The sequence below is a fragment of the Gambusia affinis genome, linkage group LG06, assembly GCF_019740435.1.
Source record: "Gambusia affinis linkage group LG06, SWU_Gaff_1.0, whole genome shotgun sequence".
NCBI lineage: Eukaryota > Metazoa > Chordata > Actinopteri > Cyprinodontiformes > Poeciliidae > Gambusia > Gambusia affinis.
In genome coordinates, this window is record NC_057873.1 from 22,466,000 (window position 1) to 22,484,669 (window position 18,670).

General features: G+C 40.8%; 2 protein-coding genes across 2 annotated transcripts; one reads left to right on the plus strand and one right to left on the minus strand.

Moving 5' to 3' along the window:
- Positions 1-378: 378 nt before the first annotated feature.
- tbcb (tubulin folding cofactor B) lies at positions 379-6,132 on the minus strand. The gene is made up of 7 exons (XM_044120718.1): positions 5,948-6,132; positions 4,348-4,504; positions 4,103-4,246; positions 2,893-2,989; positions 2,390-2,581; positions 1,571-1,643; positions 379-1,479 (listed from the first exon to the last, which is right to left on the minus strand). The coding sequence occupies exons 2-7, from the start codon at positions 4,465-4,467 to the stop codon at positions 1,365-1,367; spliced, it is 741 nt and encodes a 246-aa protein (XP_043976653.1). The 5' UTR covers positions 4,468-4,504; positions 5,948-6,132; the 3' UTR covers positions 379-1,364.
- A 2,150-nt stretch (positions 6,133-8,282) lies between these two features.
- Positions 8,283-18,409, plus strand: six5 (SIX homeobox 5). Its single transcript, XM_044120719.1, has 3 exons — positions 8,283-9,074; positions 12,078-13,450; positions 14,383-18,409. Exons 1-3 carry the CDS (start codon positions 8,389-8,391, stop codon positions 15,042-15,044), a joined length of 2,721 nt encoding a protein of 906 aa, XP_043976654.1. The 5' UTR covers positions 8,283-8,388; the 3' UTR covers positions 15,045-18,409.
- Positions 18,410-18,670: the final 261 nt, after the last annotated feature.

Below are 18,670 nucleotides of genomic sequence, written 5' to 3' on the forward strand. Positions count from 1 at the left end.
TGAGATCCTCTCCTACCTGTTGCCTGACAGGAACTGGTAATTACTTGATTCAACAGCAATATGACCTGGTGTGGCTATTAATATGAACCAAAACATGATTTACCAAATAGCACTCACAATTTAGCAAAGTAGGTTTATAAACCTCAAGGCATAACATCATCTTTTGAACTGAATTTTGCATTTAATCAGATTATTGTGACTGATAAACTAAAACACTTAACTATGCCCAAAAATCAAAAACAAAAATCTGTAAGAAGGAAAAAGCTTTTTCATGTTAGGAAAAATCCAAATCGGATTGTTGGTCAGGGTTGGAAAATATCACAATATATGACTCACTTATTATTACTAGCCAAAAAAATTAATCAAAACAAACGCTGATCATGTGTACCGACTTTATTAGTGTGGATTATCCTTTGGCACATATTGTCACCAGCACCTTAGAAGTCAATTAATAATAATTACCACCAACTTTATTGAAGACAATGAAATTATAACAATTTTACACTTTTTCAAATTAAACAGTATGCCAAGGGTTTTCACGTATAGCCTAACATCAATTTGAAATGCAACGCTTTTCGACACCGAGTGATGCAATTGTTACAGAGATCTGCAGGTAACTGAGTAAAATCAGATGCTGCGGGACAGCGTGGTGACGTGACAAACAAAGCAGCCATCTTTTGCTTAGAAGGGAAATATTTTTTGGTCTTTTTTTAAAAAGAAAGGAAGAAAAAAAGCAGCAGTATTGTCAGGAAAAAGCAGTTTTCACACAAGAAAATGAAACCTGTTACTTAAAAAAATAAATGTGATGCATTTTCTGAGAGCGACTCGTTTTAAAAAAATGTAATCATCCATCGTCTGCAGCTTTGATTTACCCTCACCAATCATAAAGTAACTAACGGGGAGTGACCCTCTTTACTGTCAAAGTATGATTAGAGTGAATTTTAAACTCGATTGACAGTCCTTAAACAATGTGACTGTAAATATGCGCAGTTACACAAAATTCAGACATACAGACATGAATTGAAAAGGAAAAATATTCAAACTGATTCAAAAACAAGACGAAATAAGAAAACTTAAATACATTAATCTGAAAAAACCCCTTCTTGTCTGCAGCACTGTCAGATGTAACTAGTTTTTTAAATGACTCGTCTAAAGTCACAAATTGATAATCACTTCTGTGAGGCTGCAGAGAAAAGAAACTTCCAGCTAAAGTGCCTTCGGATCATGCCATCCACGGAACAAACAGGAACATTTGTTACAATAAATCAGTCATTCTCCTTCCTCTCTGTTCAGTTAGTGGATCTGAAATTAAAATAAATGACCGTAACAACAAAAAGAAAAAAACAAACAAAACCAGAACAGTTCTATATCTCATCCAAACCGTAATCCTCTTCAGGGAAGTCTCCCACAATCACATTCAACGGCTTCACAAATGCCCCGTATTTGTCTTGACACTCAAAGTACTGCTTCCCCTGAACGCTGGACACACAATAAAAATGAGTTAAGATTCAAATTTGCAAAAATTGTCAACATTTCTTTACATTAATGGGGGACGGAGGGGTCATCTTACGTTCCATTGTGTTTTCCAAGGGGCTCATCGTACTTCACACCCACCCAATGACCTGACTTGAACTCTGTTGTACCTACAATAATACACATTAGATGATTAGATGCAAATATTTTTCCATGATGTTTTTCCCCTTTATTTTAAACAGCCGAGGAAAATGTTGAAGACTGTACAGAAACCTCAAAAATAATCATATGTGTTTTTAACAGACATCATTCTCCTACCAATAATCAGCTCCATTGCTTAAACGAAATAACACCAAGTTCAACTTTTGGATTTCAACACTGACTCTGAACAGTGTCTACTGAGACTAACTTAAAGCTGTATATTTAACTTTACTCTCTTTAAGTTGCAGCAATCGGTAGCGTGTTATGCCATGCCTTCATGTTCTGTTTGACCATAATACACCTGTGGCACAAGATTTTGGTTAAACACGGAAAAGTGAAACTTCAGGACAACTGACATAAAATGGGAATGCTACTTTGTTGTTGTAATGTCTGCGTTCAGAACGTTTGGCTGTTTTATTTTCCAACTCCTTGCATCAGCAACATGAGCTGGGTCTAAAGATGCTTTAATCAAAATGTTGTTTTCCAAAATGATGCCAGAATTTTCAAATCCAGCAGACGAACACAGAGCTCACACAGATAAAACAGAGCACCTTGCTCTGTTTTATCTGAAACGGCTGAAAGTCTCGCCGTTTCTTAAACCAGCTACACTCCACATATCAGGAAAAATATTTTAAATATTATAATATTATTACTGCTTCTGACCCAATGGTCACCAGTCAGAGTGAATGAATCTGGAAATTTTAAGCACACTTACCAACGTACATAACCGTGCCAAGCTTTGTGGGCTGCCCTGGGACCTCCACTTTGCAGCGGCTGCCGACAGAAATGGCCTCAGCTGCAGTCTTCTGCTGTTCTTCCCGAATGGTGAGCTCAGCTTTCTTCTTAGCAGCTTCTTCCTCGTTGAAGCGGCCTAAATTCTGCTTCTTTAAGAATGACCGGACGGATTCTACAACACATGTGCATTTTGTACATTGAGCAATAATGATCAAAGCCATAAAGAGTGACTCAAGGTTCAAACCATGGAACTATACATTTCTAATGAATGATCAACAAATCAGAGTTTTTACTTAACTAAAATATAATCAGTGGCCATGTTCTGTTTTTAACTAAAGGGGCTTACAAATGTACCTTCAATACTTATCTTCTCACTTTCAAAAATAATTAGTTTGTGAAATTCAAAATTTCTCTAATCAATTTTTAATCCATGATTTGTTTCAGAAACAAATGTAAGAGGAGAAAAGTGTGTGAGATTTGTACCTTTCCGTTGTTCATAGGCCTCATCTGAGAGCTCAAACTTCTCCACTTTGGAATCATCAAACAACTCGCTGGTCTGTCCTCCAGTCCTGTCAATAACCTGGTCAGGAAACAATGAGACAAACATTAATATGACAACCACAAACAATTTTACTGTAATTTTTAACTATAAGGAAAAACAATTCAATTTGTAAGTTTCTTACGGGTAATAATGCGATTTCAAAATTACTTCCAGTAGGGTCCCCCCAAACAAGGTTGAGATTTGATCACAGTTTCTTTCAGGGTTGACAAATTAGATAGCTTTAAGATTTTCTGGATCATACTCCCATGCAGCGATAATCTACCTCTGCGTCAACCACCAATAACAATAAAACAAAAAAACCTGCTGCCATCCACACACTCTGATTATACTAGAATAAAATCCCAGTAAAGGTCAAAATTTTATTTATGCAACAAAGTATTAGGGTCACTTTGAGAAAGAAAAAAAGAGAAATATATTGAGAGGAGAACACATTACAAACGACTGGAAGTTTTTTATAGCTGATTAAAAAATAAATTTAAAAAATCACAGAATCTGGTTACAGTGGGTGATTAAAGAGCTACAGCAACATTATTTTTAATTTAAGAGGTGATCATGTTTGTCCACATCTCCCAAAAGCATCTGGAATGTTCACATGGAAAGATTTTTATGCAGATTTTCAACCCAATTTTTAAGAGGAGTTGCGGATATCAGTCAAGTTCTGCAAAAAACCTCCAGATATTTTATATAAAACTGAAGATGATCAGATCTTTTTCAGACCAGCACACATTTAAATAAACACGCTCTTGCTTCCTATACCCCAGACCTTATATTTGACAGGAAATGTATAAGCGAAGTGAGGAGAGCCACTCACAAGTCAAGGTGCAGCACGCTGACGACAGTGTTCTACCAAAGACTGAAAACTGCAACTAAATCAATAGATGCTTTACTTTCTGAGTACCAAATACAGGCTTATGCAAGCAGATAGGACTGATAAACATTCCCAGTTTATCTGACCAATAATTGTGTGTGTTTCCACGCTTAATTTAAGAAGGAAAACAATTTTTACATCACACAGTCCTAGCTTTTCAACCAGTGTATAGTTTGTAAACAATCTTACATCCACTGTAACTTACATTTTATCTACCATATCACTAGATACTGCATTTCAGGTACTTTTAATATTGTACGTACATGTATTCTGCATTCATCATCCACGGGGTAGGAACCAAATAAAGCTTCATCGTTATCAATTTTCTGTAGGAACCTATCGGTGGTGCTAAAAATCTCCAGGTCCATGCTGGAAGAAGGTACACCCACATTCATCTCCAGGAGCATCTTTGTACAAGAGAGTAGATACAGAAAAGACCACAGTTAGAAAGTAGAACTAGTTAATATTCTCAAAGTAAAGTGCAAGGGATGTTATACTTGTATATTACCTTTAATTCTGCAATAGTAATGCTTTTATTGAACCTTCGGCGGTTCTCAAAGCCGGAAAGGCTGCTTGTGATACGGACATTCACATACGGGCTGGTAACCACCGTCACTTCACCGTCCATCCTGCACTCTGTTTGGGCCCCACCTAAAAGGTTGTTTCTACAAACGAAAATAAATACCATCAACAGATCATCCAACAGAATTGGAAAGATTTTAAACATGTAATAAGGCATTTCTATGCAACTTGTGGGGGAAAGGATGTCCATTTCTAGACCGGGAAGGTCTCTCTGACGTTGATAAGAACAAATTCTTTACAAGTGAAGAACACTCCCTGCCAGGTGAGGTCTTCATTTAGTTTATTGAAATATGTGTTAACCGGTTTTAATTTTTAAATAAACTAAACTATTTTGTTACGTGAAGAGCAGGTCAGGGAAGGCATAGGAGAGCCGGGTGGAGTTTCAGGGTGTGAAGATATAAAAATTACATTAATTATAATAGAACCAGAAAGGAGAACAGGTGAGGACTGATGTCAGGTTGATTTCTGTCAACATTTCAATATTTTTTTCAGTATTTCCACACCATAAGGGTATTGGTTAGGAGACATGAAAAGAAAAGCGCTTGAGGAAAGGTTAAATTTTTTTTTGCTATTTACGGGTTACACAGTAAATAGAGTTGAGATGTGTAATAAAGTACACGTCTGAAAATTGTTAAGTTGTTTAGATTCTTCTACTGTATGATAAAAACATACTTTTAGTATTTAGTTCATTCACATTCTGATACTGTACATTACTGTAGTGTCTGTTGTAAATACATGAATCCATGCAGGGACATCAGGCTGCAGAGTCAGAGGAAGGCAGAGACAATAACACATATAAGTAGATATTTTAGTTAAATGTTTGTGGCTGGAAATGACAGGAGAAAAAAAAACATTTATGCTCTTTTGCCTGTGTTTTTTATGGCTCATGTTTGGTAAGTTACTGAATGCAGGGGCTGGAAAGTGAGACTGTAGTGAGGAGCTACGGTGTCTGATAGATGTGAAAAGCATAATTTTTCAAATGTCTTTTGACCAATAAAATGTACCAGAATCTGGTGCATAGCTATTTAATGATCTGTCAGGTTTCCGATATGCGTACCCCCCAATGACAGACTCGTTCCTACGCCCTTGATTAAGACGATGCCTTAAATAAATGTAACCAGGACAAAACATGAAAAGTTGCAATAAAGTATTATTTGTCTACTTCAACGGGAAGTAGATATTACCGTAGGTGCAACAATGTAATAACATATCTTGCATTCTACAAAGGCAGTGATTCCACGTTTTTGCCATGGGATGCAGTATTTTTCTACAAGTCCTCGTGTTTTAGTGCAAGCATCACAGCAAGCATTAAGGAAAGCAACATGGCTTTTATCCCGTATTTAATCCAGATTGATTTCACTCATTGAGGTTTCTTCTTTTCGCTGTCATTTTAAATATGACTGTCGTTAGCTACACTCTGGGTTAGCTAGCTGACAGGGTTGGTGGAGCATCACCAAGCCTGCAGCAGCCACGTTGGACCCATTGAGACACATCGAATAAACCACAGTTTTCTTTCATTTACTTACATTTGTGTGTCTTATCTCCAGCGGTATGAACAAGTTTGGAGAAAAGAGGCTAGCTGTGTACGGTTAAAAAACCGTTATAAACTACAACGACAGTAAAACAAAAATGGTGAACCTAGCCTCGCTTTCTATTTACGCCAGAAAACTCAAACTCCAATTCCTGCTACGCCCTGCTCTGGAAGGTTCTACACGCCTTGGGAGGGACGCACCAATCACATTGGAGATAGAACGGGCTTAACCAATAAGAACTACTGTTACTCAATCTAACAACGAAGGACCTCCTCTTCTGGAAACAGTTGACAAAATCAACAACCAATCAAAAGACGGGACTAAAAATTCCAATCTATACGAGCAACCACTAGACGCCGAAATTGTGCAAATGGTCAATCTGCATACCCCGTAAAAAGTGTTGAATTATTTTTTTTGTTGAAGGCATGGTAACCCTGGTACGGATAAATTGGATTGGTAGATTTAGATATTTTGAGATTTTTGAGGAGGAAAATATAGCAGAAAATAGACATTTTCCCTTTTGTGGTCAAAATGCTTAAGTGAAAGTGTAAATTTGGATTGAAAAGCAGTGGAAAAAAGCCCGATTATCACATTTCTGACTCCTAAATCTGACACCTTCTACAACTGTAGGGGGCGCTATTTCTCTCCTACGCTTCCAAAGTGTGCCACTTTTATTTTCTTCCACATTTGATGTACTGAAATCTCTCAAATTCTCTCTGACTTTGAATTGGGACAAGTATTTAAAAGTATACCTTTATTATTACCATTTTTATATTTTAAGCGGTGTGTTAGAAGGCAGTGAAAAATATACTTTACTAAACCAAACTGGTCGGGCCGGTGGATGGTGTTAGAATATGAACAACTTCTGCTTCTCTTTGTTTGCAATTTGATGCTTTTATTGATGAAAAAAGAAAACTAAGTTAAATTATTATTTTGTTCCATTCATTAACAAAAGAAAAGAAAAACATCCTGTTCCCTTTAATCCCCCTGCAATGTCATTTACACATTAATAACAGTGCAGATTAGAGTTAAGGATATTGGATTAACAGGAAGAGAGATAAGATAAATCTCCTTAACCTGCATATTTACCTGAATATTTACATTCTTGTACTAAGTAGATGCAGGTCTCCATAGATCGTATTACACAGGGATTCATCTTTAAAGTTTAGGCTTTTATATCTTTTCATCATCGTCTATCACAATGTAAACAAAAGTAAATCATGAGGAAAGCAATGCATCTCTGAACTGGGGCATGATTTAAATTGTTTTGATGACTCATTTATTTGTAAAAAAAACCCCAAAAAATTCAAAATTTTTTATTAACTGCAAAAATCAACTAGATCCATGTAGCTGGTGGAGGCATTTTGGCCTATCGGTATGTGTTTGTGCAGACTGTATTTGCATATAAACCACCTATTGCTCAACAGACCGTTTGATCCAGTGGGAAAAGATAAATCATAAACAATGTAAGGACTAATACAGCTGCAGTTGTGGTATCGTCTGTTTTTATGTAGATAAGCCTTCATTTAGAAGTATGTTTAGGCTCACTGTCATGCAGAAAAAGATTATAGCTCTCTTTATACTTATAATAGCTAGCAGACGCTTGAAGTTTTGGGGGCTATTCATAATTTTATCCATCTTTCAATAAAAACCCCGTACCATCCTCGGAATGATTGACCCCTGCGCATAATGCAACCACCACGTTTCACTTTGACCCCAATTGTCACGTTCACTCGCACCAGCAATTATAACTCAGGTAGCACAATCTACCGGCATACAAACACAGTTATAATGGTGGAGGTAGTGAAAATAATTCCACGATTAGCTTCTCTAATAGTAGAGCTAATGGTGAAAAGAAGTGATAATGGTGCCTTATCCATTTTGTTGCTGATAAGACAAAAATGTCTCACCATTTTTGTCTTATCAGCCAACATTCAGACAAATAATAAGGACACAAAATACATCAGCTACATTATTTACAAGAAACACTAGAGATTATTGTTGGGTTACTTTCAACAAACATTTACATATTAAAAGTTTACAGTTATTGGGTGACCAACCCCCGCCTCCCTTCTTTGCTTCACCATCGCCGCCCTGGGCGACTGCCATCAAAAGTTCTGGAGCGTGTAAGCACCGATGGTTTTTCAGAAATGTTAGGGGGAAAGGGGCTACTGGGAGACATACAGGCCCTGTTGGATTTAATTAAAGCTGCAGCTTGAGATCACATTTAGATGGGTTGGATCGTGACAACAGAAATAGAGAGAGGGGCGTGTCTGCTCCTGGCCTGGAGGCACATTAATCGGTCTGCTGGCGGAGCGGAGGACGGGGAAAACGCAGCACTGCGGAGGGAGGGACGGAGGAACAGAGTGAGTGAGAGAGAGAGAGAGCCAGGGGAGGAGGAACTACTAGTGGGGGAAAAAAAAGTTAAAGTGAAAATGGCTTCCTTGTCTTTAGAGTCTACAGAACAATCTGAGAACAGCCCAGAGGAGCCAGCAGCAGCCGAGTCCAAAGAAGACAAAGAAACCGCCCGAGTTTCGGAACATCTGCTCCAAAGTTTCCAGAAGTCGGCTCTGAGTTTCTCCACTGACCAGGTTTCGTGTCTGTGCGAGGCCCTGCTGCAAGCGGGTAATGTGGATCGCCTGTGGAGGTTTCTTTCCACCATACCTCCTTCGTCCGAGCTGCTACGTGGCAACGAGACGTTGCTGAAGGCCCAGGCGCTGGTGGCCTTCCACCGGGAGGAGTTCAAGGAGCTGTACGCCATCCTGGAGAGCTATGACTTCCACCCGTCTAACCATGGGTTCCTGCAGGACCTGTACCTCAAAGCCCGCTACAAGGAGGCGGAGAGGTCCCGGGGCCGCAGCCTGGGAGCCGTGGACAAGTACCGGCTCAGGAAGAAGTTCCCCCTGCCCAAAACCATCTGGGACGGGGAAGAGACCGTGTACTGCTTCAAGGAAAAGTCCCGGAACGCGCTGAAGGAATGTTACAAGAGCAACAGGTATCCCACTCCGGACGAGAAGAAAAACCTGGCCAAAGTCACCGGACTGTCCCTCACACAGGTCAGCAACTGGTTCAAGAACCGCAGGCAGAGGGACAGGACCCCGTCCGGGACCCACAGCAAAAGGCAAGAGCAACAAAGCTGCATGCATGTGCACACATTCAATTATATAAGGTGAAACAGTGTACTTTGTTTGGAAGCAGAGGAAACACAGAAAGGCTCTAAAACCTGAAGAAAAAACACAGCACGCCTTCACTTGAGTGCAAAAATGAGCCAATATGTTAGACGCTGGTTTGTGCAATTGATTTGGCTGTGGCCGTGTTTTGGCAGCAGTCAAGTCGCACATCTCAAACCTGAAGCATGTTGCTTTGTTATGAAATGTGAGATCCAGATGGGCCCACGATGGCTCAAGTTTCCTGAAACTCTGCACTGCGCTGCCGCCTTCAGAGCCAGGGAAACGGAGGTTAGTTAGTGGAAACCTTTAACATGAGAGAGTGAGTGGGGGGGAAAAAAACCCCTGAACACAACGTCTGAGAGCTCTCATTCTATACATTGCAGTAGAGATGGATCAGGCCATTTCTTCCACAGATAGGTGTGATTGATACAGACCTGGTGGTGTTCATTGTCAGCAAAATAATGACATTTATTGATGCTCCCAAAGAACCAGCAGAGGAAAAAATTGTATAATTAGGAAAAGTAAAAAAATTCCAACCTTACTGTCATCATAGAGTTTCTTAATCAATGTAAATCTCAATTTATTATGATTAGCATATTTTGTTTTACGCTAATCACATGTAGTAAAATATTTACCCATTGCTGTTTGCCTAAAGAAGATTTCTTTATTTTTTTCTGCATCCAGGCCTATTTTTAACCAATTTCTACCAGCCTAAACATTTGTATGGTGTAGCAGTATAGCAACGCTTAAAAAAATGTAATTATTGTGTAATTAAAGTTATTTAATTCACATTAAAATACAAAGTTGCAACTTTGTCACAAACAATATATATATATATAAAACTTCAAAGATCAAATTTCTTCATAATGTCTTTATGCTGTATTTTTGTTGCAAACTCAACAGAGTGGCTATTTTTTAAATTTATTTTGATCTCTTCAGACTGTAGGACAGTAGATTTCCCAGTTTCTGTAGATAGAGTGCGCTGTGATTTTTTTGTAGCTCAACAAACCCTCCAACACCCATCCATCGGTTGCTGTAGCGACACCTTCTGCCACCTTCAGCGTCTGACATGAACACGTTCTTGTCTGTTTATCATCTCTGTTGGAAACTAAAAATGCTGCCCAACATTTAAGAGTTAGTTGAGGCGTCTGCTGTTACAACAATCAGGGTGAAGCCATGACGACTGCAACTGGCCGGTGCTCACGAGACCGAAGTCTCTTCAAAGAGAAATTTTAATATCACGAGATCTCGTTAGACAAGTTCTTGTTACACTCCTGCTCGTCGTTACCAAAGATAAATGATCAAAATTAAAAGTCTAGGGAGCTGAGAACGCTGTGTAATTGACTCTGGGTTTGGTTGGTGTAATTAAAAAAAGTGACTCATCTTCAGATAAATTAAACAGATTTAGTAGGAGGAGAATTGCTAAGTAGCCTCAGCTTACTTAGCAAATGATGTCCTGGGTTTTTTTTTTTACTTTCTCACTGGAAATTCTTGAAACTGCAATTGTAAATGAAAAATGTTTGTTTCTGGTGGGGAAAGAGAAGTCAGTAGCATAATAACCAGTCAAACTAATTGAGCACAAACTGTAGCTTCATGCTGACTGATCATAACACACCAACCAAATCAAATATGCGTCAAGAAGCTTGAGCAGAGCTTATATCCAATACATCCAATTTTCACTGATTCAGAATTATTTTTATTGACTCTTTCTCCTCTTTTATAAAAGAAAAAAAAAGTAGTGCTTGATAGAAGTAGTAGCTTTAAATTGAATAGAAAATAAAATTACAATATACTCGCTTATGTTTGAAAGCCTTTGTCTACAGCTTTTATCTAAGCTCAAAGAAGTGCATCAGACTACATGACTTATTTATGGGATGAAAATGTGCGTGTGTGTGTTCTTGGTTTCTATTTAATGAAGAGTGGCGCTGATTCCCGTCTCTGGCAGAATAATTGGTGCATCTCTTGCTTCTTTTTTTTTTTTTTTTTACAACCACTGCTTCTCCAAACAGGGGTGATCTGTTTGGGAAGAGATAAAACAGAACACAGAGAGCTTAACTCGCCCCACCTCAGCGGTCGTGGTGGTCAGGCCGAGCAACGCAGCCAATCTGTGTAGTCAAAAACTAAACAAATGAACCAAAGGAGTTTTTAGGACTCTGGTGCTTCCTGCTTGCACAGAGGAGTGCTGTTATGCATGGTTGGTTATTAAGTTGGAGGAGCAGTGTGTTGAAAAATGGTTAACCGTGCTGCGGCTTTAAAGCAGAGGAGAAACTTTAACGCATTTTCCTTTGAAATATGAGATCTAAGTCCAACCAGCACAAATTCCTCTCTGATTTACATTAGATGTCTCTCAGCAATTCGACACAAATAATTCTGATATTAATACTGATTTTAATTTCCGATTTGAATAGATAAAAGTATCTGCTTTTAATCAAAACAGGAAAGCAATAACTATCCCTGCACTGCAAAAACACAAAATCCTACCAAGTGTTTTGGTCTGGTTTCGTGTGCAAATGTCTTGGTACAATTCAAATAAGACAAAACTAACTTATAAATAACTTTAAGGCAAAAAAGTACCTTGTTTTATGTCAATACTTCCATAATATTGATGAAAACGTTTCAGTTCCACTGGCAGTTTATTTCACATGGAACAAGACATTTACCTCATGTTAAAAGTGAAATAATCTGCCAGTGGGAACTAAGACTGTTTCCTCAATATGATGGAATTATTGACATAAAACAAGCTGCTATATTTTGCAAAGAAATGACCTGTGAGTCAGTTTTGCCTTATTTCAATTGTACTAAGATACTTGCAATAGAAATAGACCAAAACATTTGCTATCACTTGGTGTTTTTGCAACGCACTTGAACTTCATATTTTCTCAAAAGCAGAAAATAACCGTGAAAGACACTCATTAAATAACCAAAGTAATGTTTAATTTCGCATCTCATTTCAGCGAGTCTGATGGGAACCACAGCACTGAAGACGAGGCGAGCGCCATGGACGAAGCGGCGGACAAACCTGAGGAGCCCGTCGGCCACGGGGCGTCCATCATCTCCGTCTCGGCGGTCCCCTGCAGCGCCGGGAGCCAGCTCATCCTCAACAGCTCCAGCGGCTTCCTCACAGCGCCACAGCCTTTGCTGCTGAACGGAAACTCCCTGATCTCCGGCGCCGGGGCCGGGGTCATCATCAACGGCCTGAGTCTGGGCGACTGCCAGACGGTCACGCTGAGTCCTGTCACCACCAGCTCTCCTTTGATCCTGAACGGGGCTCAGGTCATAGCCAAAGCCAGGGTCGGCGCAGAGCAGCAGCAGGCGGTGGAGGCCAAGGCGCCGGTTCTGAGCGGCAACATGCAATCTCCCGAGGCCTCCGCCATCGTTTCTCCTCCACTTCAAACCAAAGCAAAGAGCGGCAACAACATGGATTTTCACGTCCGCTGTGAATCGGAAGGAGGCAGCCAGACGGTATCCCCGTCCTCCTCGTCTTTATCGCCCTCCCCGCCAGCTCTGTCGTCTCCCACCAGTCTTCCATCTCTAGTCTTAACCCAGAACCCGCAACATCAAGAGTCGCTCTCCCTCACAGCGCCTCCGTCTTCTGCAAGTGTAGTCATTTCTAACTCTCCCAGTCAGCAGGGGGCTTCTCCCTCGTCGGTTTCTTCCATCCACGCCGCCCCTCATGTCATCTCTTTGCCCCAAGTTGTGCCTTCCATCCACTGTGCACCAGTCTCTCATCTGGTCCAGACGTCTTTAGGATCCCAGTGCCCTCAGCTCGTCCCAGTATCCCCACTCGCCTCGCCGGCTCCACAGTTCCAAAGCCTTCAGACTCAAAACCCAGGTGGCAGACCACCGGAGCAGCAGAAAGAGCCCCCAACAACGGTATCGGAATCTGCTGCGACTGTGGTTTCGGTTTCAGAGCTAAGCAACGCTACCCTCCAGCAAATAAACTCCACCCCCAGGAAAATCCAGACTCCGCAGGTTCTCTCCGCGACTTCCCCAACTCCAGCAGTGCCGGTGTCACAAGCCAAAGGCAGCAGCGCCTCTGCACAGTTAGTCTCTCTCTCCATGCCTCAGCTGGTCCCTGTCTCCTCCATCCAGACCTCCTCCAACGCCTCTTTCCCTCAGGTGGTGCCGGCCAGCCCGGCTCTCTCCATCCCCTCGGCCGGGTTGCCCTTGCAGATCCTGGCTTCGGCTCCCGGATCCGGAGGGGCTCAGACCCCGCTCCGGATAAACCCTCTGAGTCCAATTCAGAGAGTGGGGAACCCGAGCAGCGTGGCCCCCGCCGTGCAGCTCCTGAACCCTGGGATCATTCAGCTTCCTTCCTCTCCAACAGGTAAGCATGTTTCCATTGGAAAATGAGATTTATCATTTTTCTTTAGTTGGATTCTTTGCTGGGTTTTCATTTAATATGACGAAGAGTTAAATGTATTTTGGATTCAATAAAAATTAAAAACTTAAGTTAGTCTGTAGAATTTCTCTTTCATCTTTGGCAAAAGACCACAAACTATTCTTCTGTCGTTACACTCGCGTGTTTGTTTAGGTTGTATTTACCCAGAATACCCTCCATCCCGCTTTTGGAGCGGCCTGCGGTCCGCTGGCATTCACACATGCTTTCGAACGGCACCAGAGTTCACTTCTACCAAACCGAGACTGAGGTTTCTAGGTGGACCAGAGGTTGCTTTTTTTTGGTCTGCATCAGAGTTCTGTTGTGCGTTCACACCTCCACAAACAAACCAGACTTTCTAGGCAAACAAACTAGTGTTGGATTAAAGCGGATTAACAGGGCTGGTGTGAATGCACCCTTTATTTTGTCACAATCCATGCAGGGAACGTGGCAAAAGTGGGGATGCTTTTTTTTCCAGCAGGGACTCAGAAGAAGGTCAAAGTTGAAGGGAAGATGGAAGGAACCCTTGGAGGTTCCCAGACATGCAGGCTGGATCTAGAGGGACATCAGTTATATCAATAGGTATTAATGTGTCGGAATGGCCTAGTCAAAGCCCAGATCTCACTGAAATTGTGAATTTGTGATTACACCTGAAAACTGATAAGACGTGCCTGAGATAAATTAATAAAATATTGTTCAACGAGGGATGGATAAAAATAACGTCACTTTTTATGTTTGTAAAACATAATCAAAATCATCAAATCATTTGTGATAGTTATTCTACCCCTTAGCCATCTCCATAAAGTTTGTGGTTGCTCAGTAAGGTAACTAGCACGATGTGCATGCAGTCATTAAATAAGGATCATTGTGTTTCCCTCTAGGGAACCTCGTTCTTGGTGGAAGTCCTTATCTGAGCGTCCAACAGGGGAAGCTGATTCTGACCATCCCAGCAGGGATCCAGCTCACCAGTTTACCCCTGAAACCAGTCCCAGACCCACCCACCATCTCTGCCAACGGCGTGGCGGGGCTTCTTGGCCCCTCTGCACCTCCCGTGGCCCACCAGCCTCTGTCCGCCTCCGGCTCGACCGCCGCCGGTCCGGCCGCTTCGCCCTTGAACTTCATCAGCTCGTCCCCTCTGTACTGTGCTCCGGACTCCGCCGTCGCCACCAGCCAGGCGCTGGCGGACCAGCCCGTCACCATGACGACACAGAGCGCGCTCACTCCGGAGAGCATGCTGGCCCTCGGCCCCATGTACAGCGGCGTGGCGCCGAGCCTCCAGCTGTCCCAGCCGGCGTGGAGCCCCGTGTCGCTCTCCACCTCGGCCAGCCTGACTCTGTTTGACATGCGGGGGAAGGGCGAGCTGCCCGTCGACCCCGCCCTGCTCGGCCTGCCCGGCGGGGAGTCGCTCCTGCTGGGGAGCCCCTCGCCGGGGCAGGACGAGGACGCCAGGTCTCCCCTGGGGGACCCAGAGGAGATGGACGGGGACCCCAAGATCCTCACTCAGCTCCAGTCGGTCCCCGTGGATGAAGACCTGGGTTTGTAGCCTCTTAAAGCTGAACGCTGGCGACAATGATCTCTGGAAAACTTCAGCTTCTCCTCATGACCCGACATGTTACCTTCACACTCTCTAAACAAATTAATTAGGTATTTAAACGCTTTAATGCCTCCACAGTCCTGACTGGCACTTTTGAGAGAAGTTTTTTGCAGTTTTGTTTTGTGGTGTTTGGCAGCTCCAGTCAGAGCCTTTCATACGCTTTTCATGGATATCAATGTCACGCTGGTTGTGGGCATCTAAGGATTTATTCGAACCATCCTCCTTACAGGATGTAATGATTTCCACTGGGGTCATCAATGTTACCTAATTCATATTAATCTCATTACCTATTTTGACCTAAAAGCGTCACTACAGAAAAGTGAATAAGATCCACTTTAAATAAATATAGAAAATATTTTTTCTTTCTTTCTACCAGCTTATTTGTTCTCCAAGCTTTAGATAGATATAAAATCAAGTTGTTTTTTTGTTTGTTTTTTTAAAAAAACCATAAAATGAGTTCTTGATTCCAGACATAAAACCTGATTATCTCCTTCTTTTTTTTATTTTTTTTATGGGTTTAGCTTTAGACAAATTTTCCTTTGAAAGTGAGAATTTCTGCTTGGAGAGTAAATGTTTCTCAGCCCTAAACCCAAACACATGGAAACCGAGGTTAAAAGAACAAAATGGGCTAACGTTTGGCTTCAGGAATGCCCTGACCTCAACTATGCTCAAAATTTTTGGAATATTCTTAAAGGCTTGGTGAGATCCAGAGAAAAACGACTTAAATGTGGTTCAGCTGGAAGCATCCATGAACACCTCCTCACCCAGTTTTAGTTTGTATTCAAAGCTCTCCTGTAGTCAGGAAAATAAACAATGAGTCAGATACATCTTTAGATAAAAACAAAATTAGAAAATAAATGACATCGACATCCATGATGAGTGTAAACGTGTTTGAAATGCTTCATTTTGAGGTTTTTCCTCCAGATTTTAAGGGAATTTTCTGCCGTTTTTAGACACTTTTTTATTTTTTTTTTATCTTACATGAGAGAGGAGCTCAGTTGGATGACATTTTGAGGAAATTCAACAGTACATTTTCCTGGAGTTTTTCCCTTGAGGTGCCGCCAAAAGAGAGAAGATCTGGTAAAGTGAAAAACACTTGTCCATTTTTCAGTGGGAGCTTCTGGACTTTAACTCGTCTTATGCTACCAACACTCCAAGATAAAGACCGTAAAAAGCCTTCATGCTCTTTATTTTGCCTCCTAGTTGCAAGAGAAACACACAGTATTTCACAGACACAAACCAGTTACTGAAGTCTGGCTAACCAGGCAGATTTGTTGCATTTAATGATGTTTAAAGTTGTTGTTTTTTTGTTTGTTTGTTTTTTTTTTGCAGTTTTTGAATTGTGTGATTGAAATTATGATGATAATAATGATAGAGGAGTTAGAAGGGTTTTAAGAAAAGGTTATAACTCTATGCAATATATGTGTAGCTCTTTATAGGACACTACGTCGCACAACACTTGGGAGATGAAATGAAGCGTCGACGTGCATTACACTAAAGCGTTTTGCTCTGATTGTGATGTTTCTCATCAAATGCAGCCAAAGTCTCAGTACAAAGATGCTGATAAGTGCCTTATTTTAAACCGTTTAAAAAAAAAAAATGTATTCTTGTTTTGTGTTTGTTACACCGTTTTGTATGACTTGTATGTTGCTGGCCAGATTTTTGGACTTTAAATAATGCCCACATTTCTACGTCAGTTTGACCCTCTGTGAATTGCTGTGATACTTTATTTGCGTGGTCGTTGCTCCATCTCATATTTTTTATTTTGTTTTTTTTCAAAATCGTTGTATATTTTGCACATTTCATTGGCATTATGTTTACGTTAACGCTCGCGTTCCGTCGTGATCGCGGTGGGACTCATTTGTTCGGGACGCTCCGGGTCCTTTGGATTTAAACGCTAAACCAAACAGGTCGCCTCAAGCTTTCTGCTCGTTTATGGTACATAAATGTACAGTGGATGTCAGAAGTGGACGCACCCCTGTTAAAACGGCAGGTTTTTGTGGCTTAAAGTTGCAGTATGTACCTTTTTATTTAAAAAAAACATGTGTTGTTTTGTTTTTAGATATTTGTTAAAACTGTCTCCATCCCAACAGATAACGAGTCAAAAATCCCTTGGAAATAAGTCAAGCTCCTCCACCTCGTCCCAGAGCTACTATTGGTGAAACTTTTAGGATTTAGTTTCCAAACTTTCATTTTCCTCTCTTGAGGTAATTCCTGTCTGGAATGCTTGCACGTTCTCTGTTGCTGAAAAATAAAAAGTCCATCTTCAGATTTCTAGCACACATTTGAAGGTTTTGGATTGAAACCGAGTGACATTCACGCCGTTACAAACTCCTGTTTCATGTGGGGGTGTCAACATATCACTGTGGTTATTTTATTGTTTTCTCTTTCTTTCTTCGGGGATTGACGGTGGTTTTGCCAAACATATATTTATAGGTTGCTTCTGTCTGAGTCTGAGTTTATTAGCTCATAACATGCAATCACAAGGCGTTTTGACGATTTTAAGGCGTTCCTTGACTTGTTTTCTCTGGAAGAATTTAACTTGGCTTATCAAACCTGCACCCTTAATAATCTGATTCATCCGATATCTGCAAACTGTGGCTTTAACTGAGTGATTAAAGTAAGCAAATGTGAGGAATATTTTCTAAAAAGACGTCTCAACTTAATCCAGGACAATCAAATTTGAAGAAAAATTACTTCAGAAAAATATTAGTTTAAGGATTTTCTCATAATTTTTTAAAATTATTATTAAGCTGAATTGTAAGGCAGCTCATAAAGAAATGGAAGTTGTTTATTATGCCAATGATTTCTTTCTGTCCTAAAGATCCAGCTCTTTAACGGGGGCGGTTCGCTTTTGAAATCCAGTGTGGACTTTCGTATTGCCTCCAGTTACAGTGATGACCTGCGTTTTGTGATTTTTATATTTTCTTCTGATTGGTATGTTTTGTACATTTAACCTATTTAATTGCATGTACCAGTCGGTTCCTTGCTTAAAGTTAAGACTCGTGAAAACGGTGCATATAGGAAATCTGGGATGACTGCGCGTCAGCTCGGAGGTTTTTAAACTCTAGTTTATCCCGCCGTTGAACTTTAGAGGATGGAAACAGAGCTGTTTGTTTTAAATATACCAAAGCATGCTTGTTTTTCTTTTGTTTGTAGCCTTGCGTTTTTATCATTACCAGTCACTTAACCTACACAACTCTTGATTTAACCAAAGATTGTGTGTTGGTCTTTTTATGTTTTTAAAAAGGGAGATGTCTGTCTTTAAATGTTCTTCCTGTTTTTGTTTATTTTTTACTCAAATGCATTCTATTTTTTATATTACATGATACTGTAATAAACTACATTTATTAAAAAAATAAAATAGTTTGTCTCCTATTTGCCCTTTGTTGGAGCTGTAGGGCTCAACCAACTCTCATTTGTTCACGGATTTTGCCTAAAATTTGTCAACAAAATTTTATTCAAATGCCTTTCTGGGAAAGCTTTGGGCTCGTTCTCCGGTTAGTTCAAAGCTTTCAAAGGTGCGGCGGCGGCTCGTGTTTGCACAAAAGAAAGGGGGGGTGATCCCTGGTGTG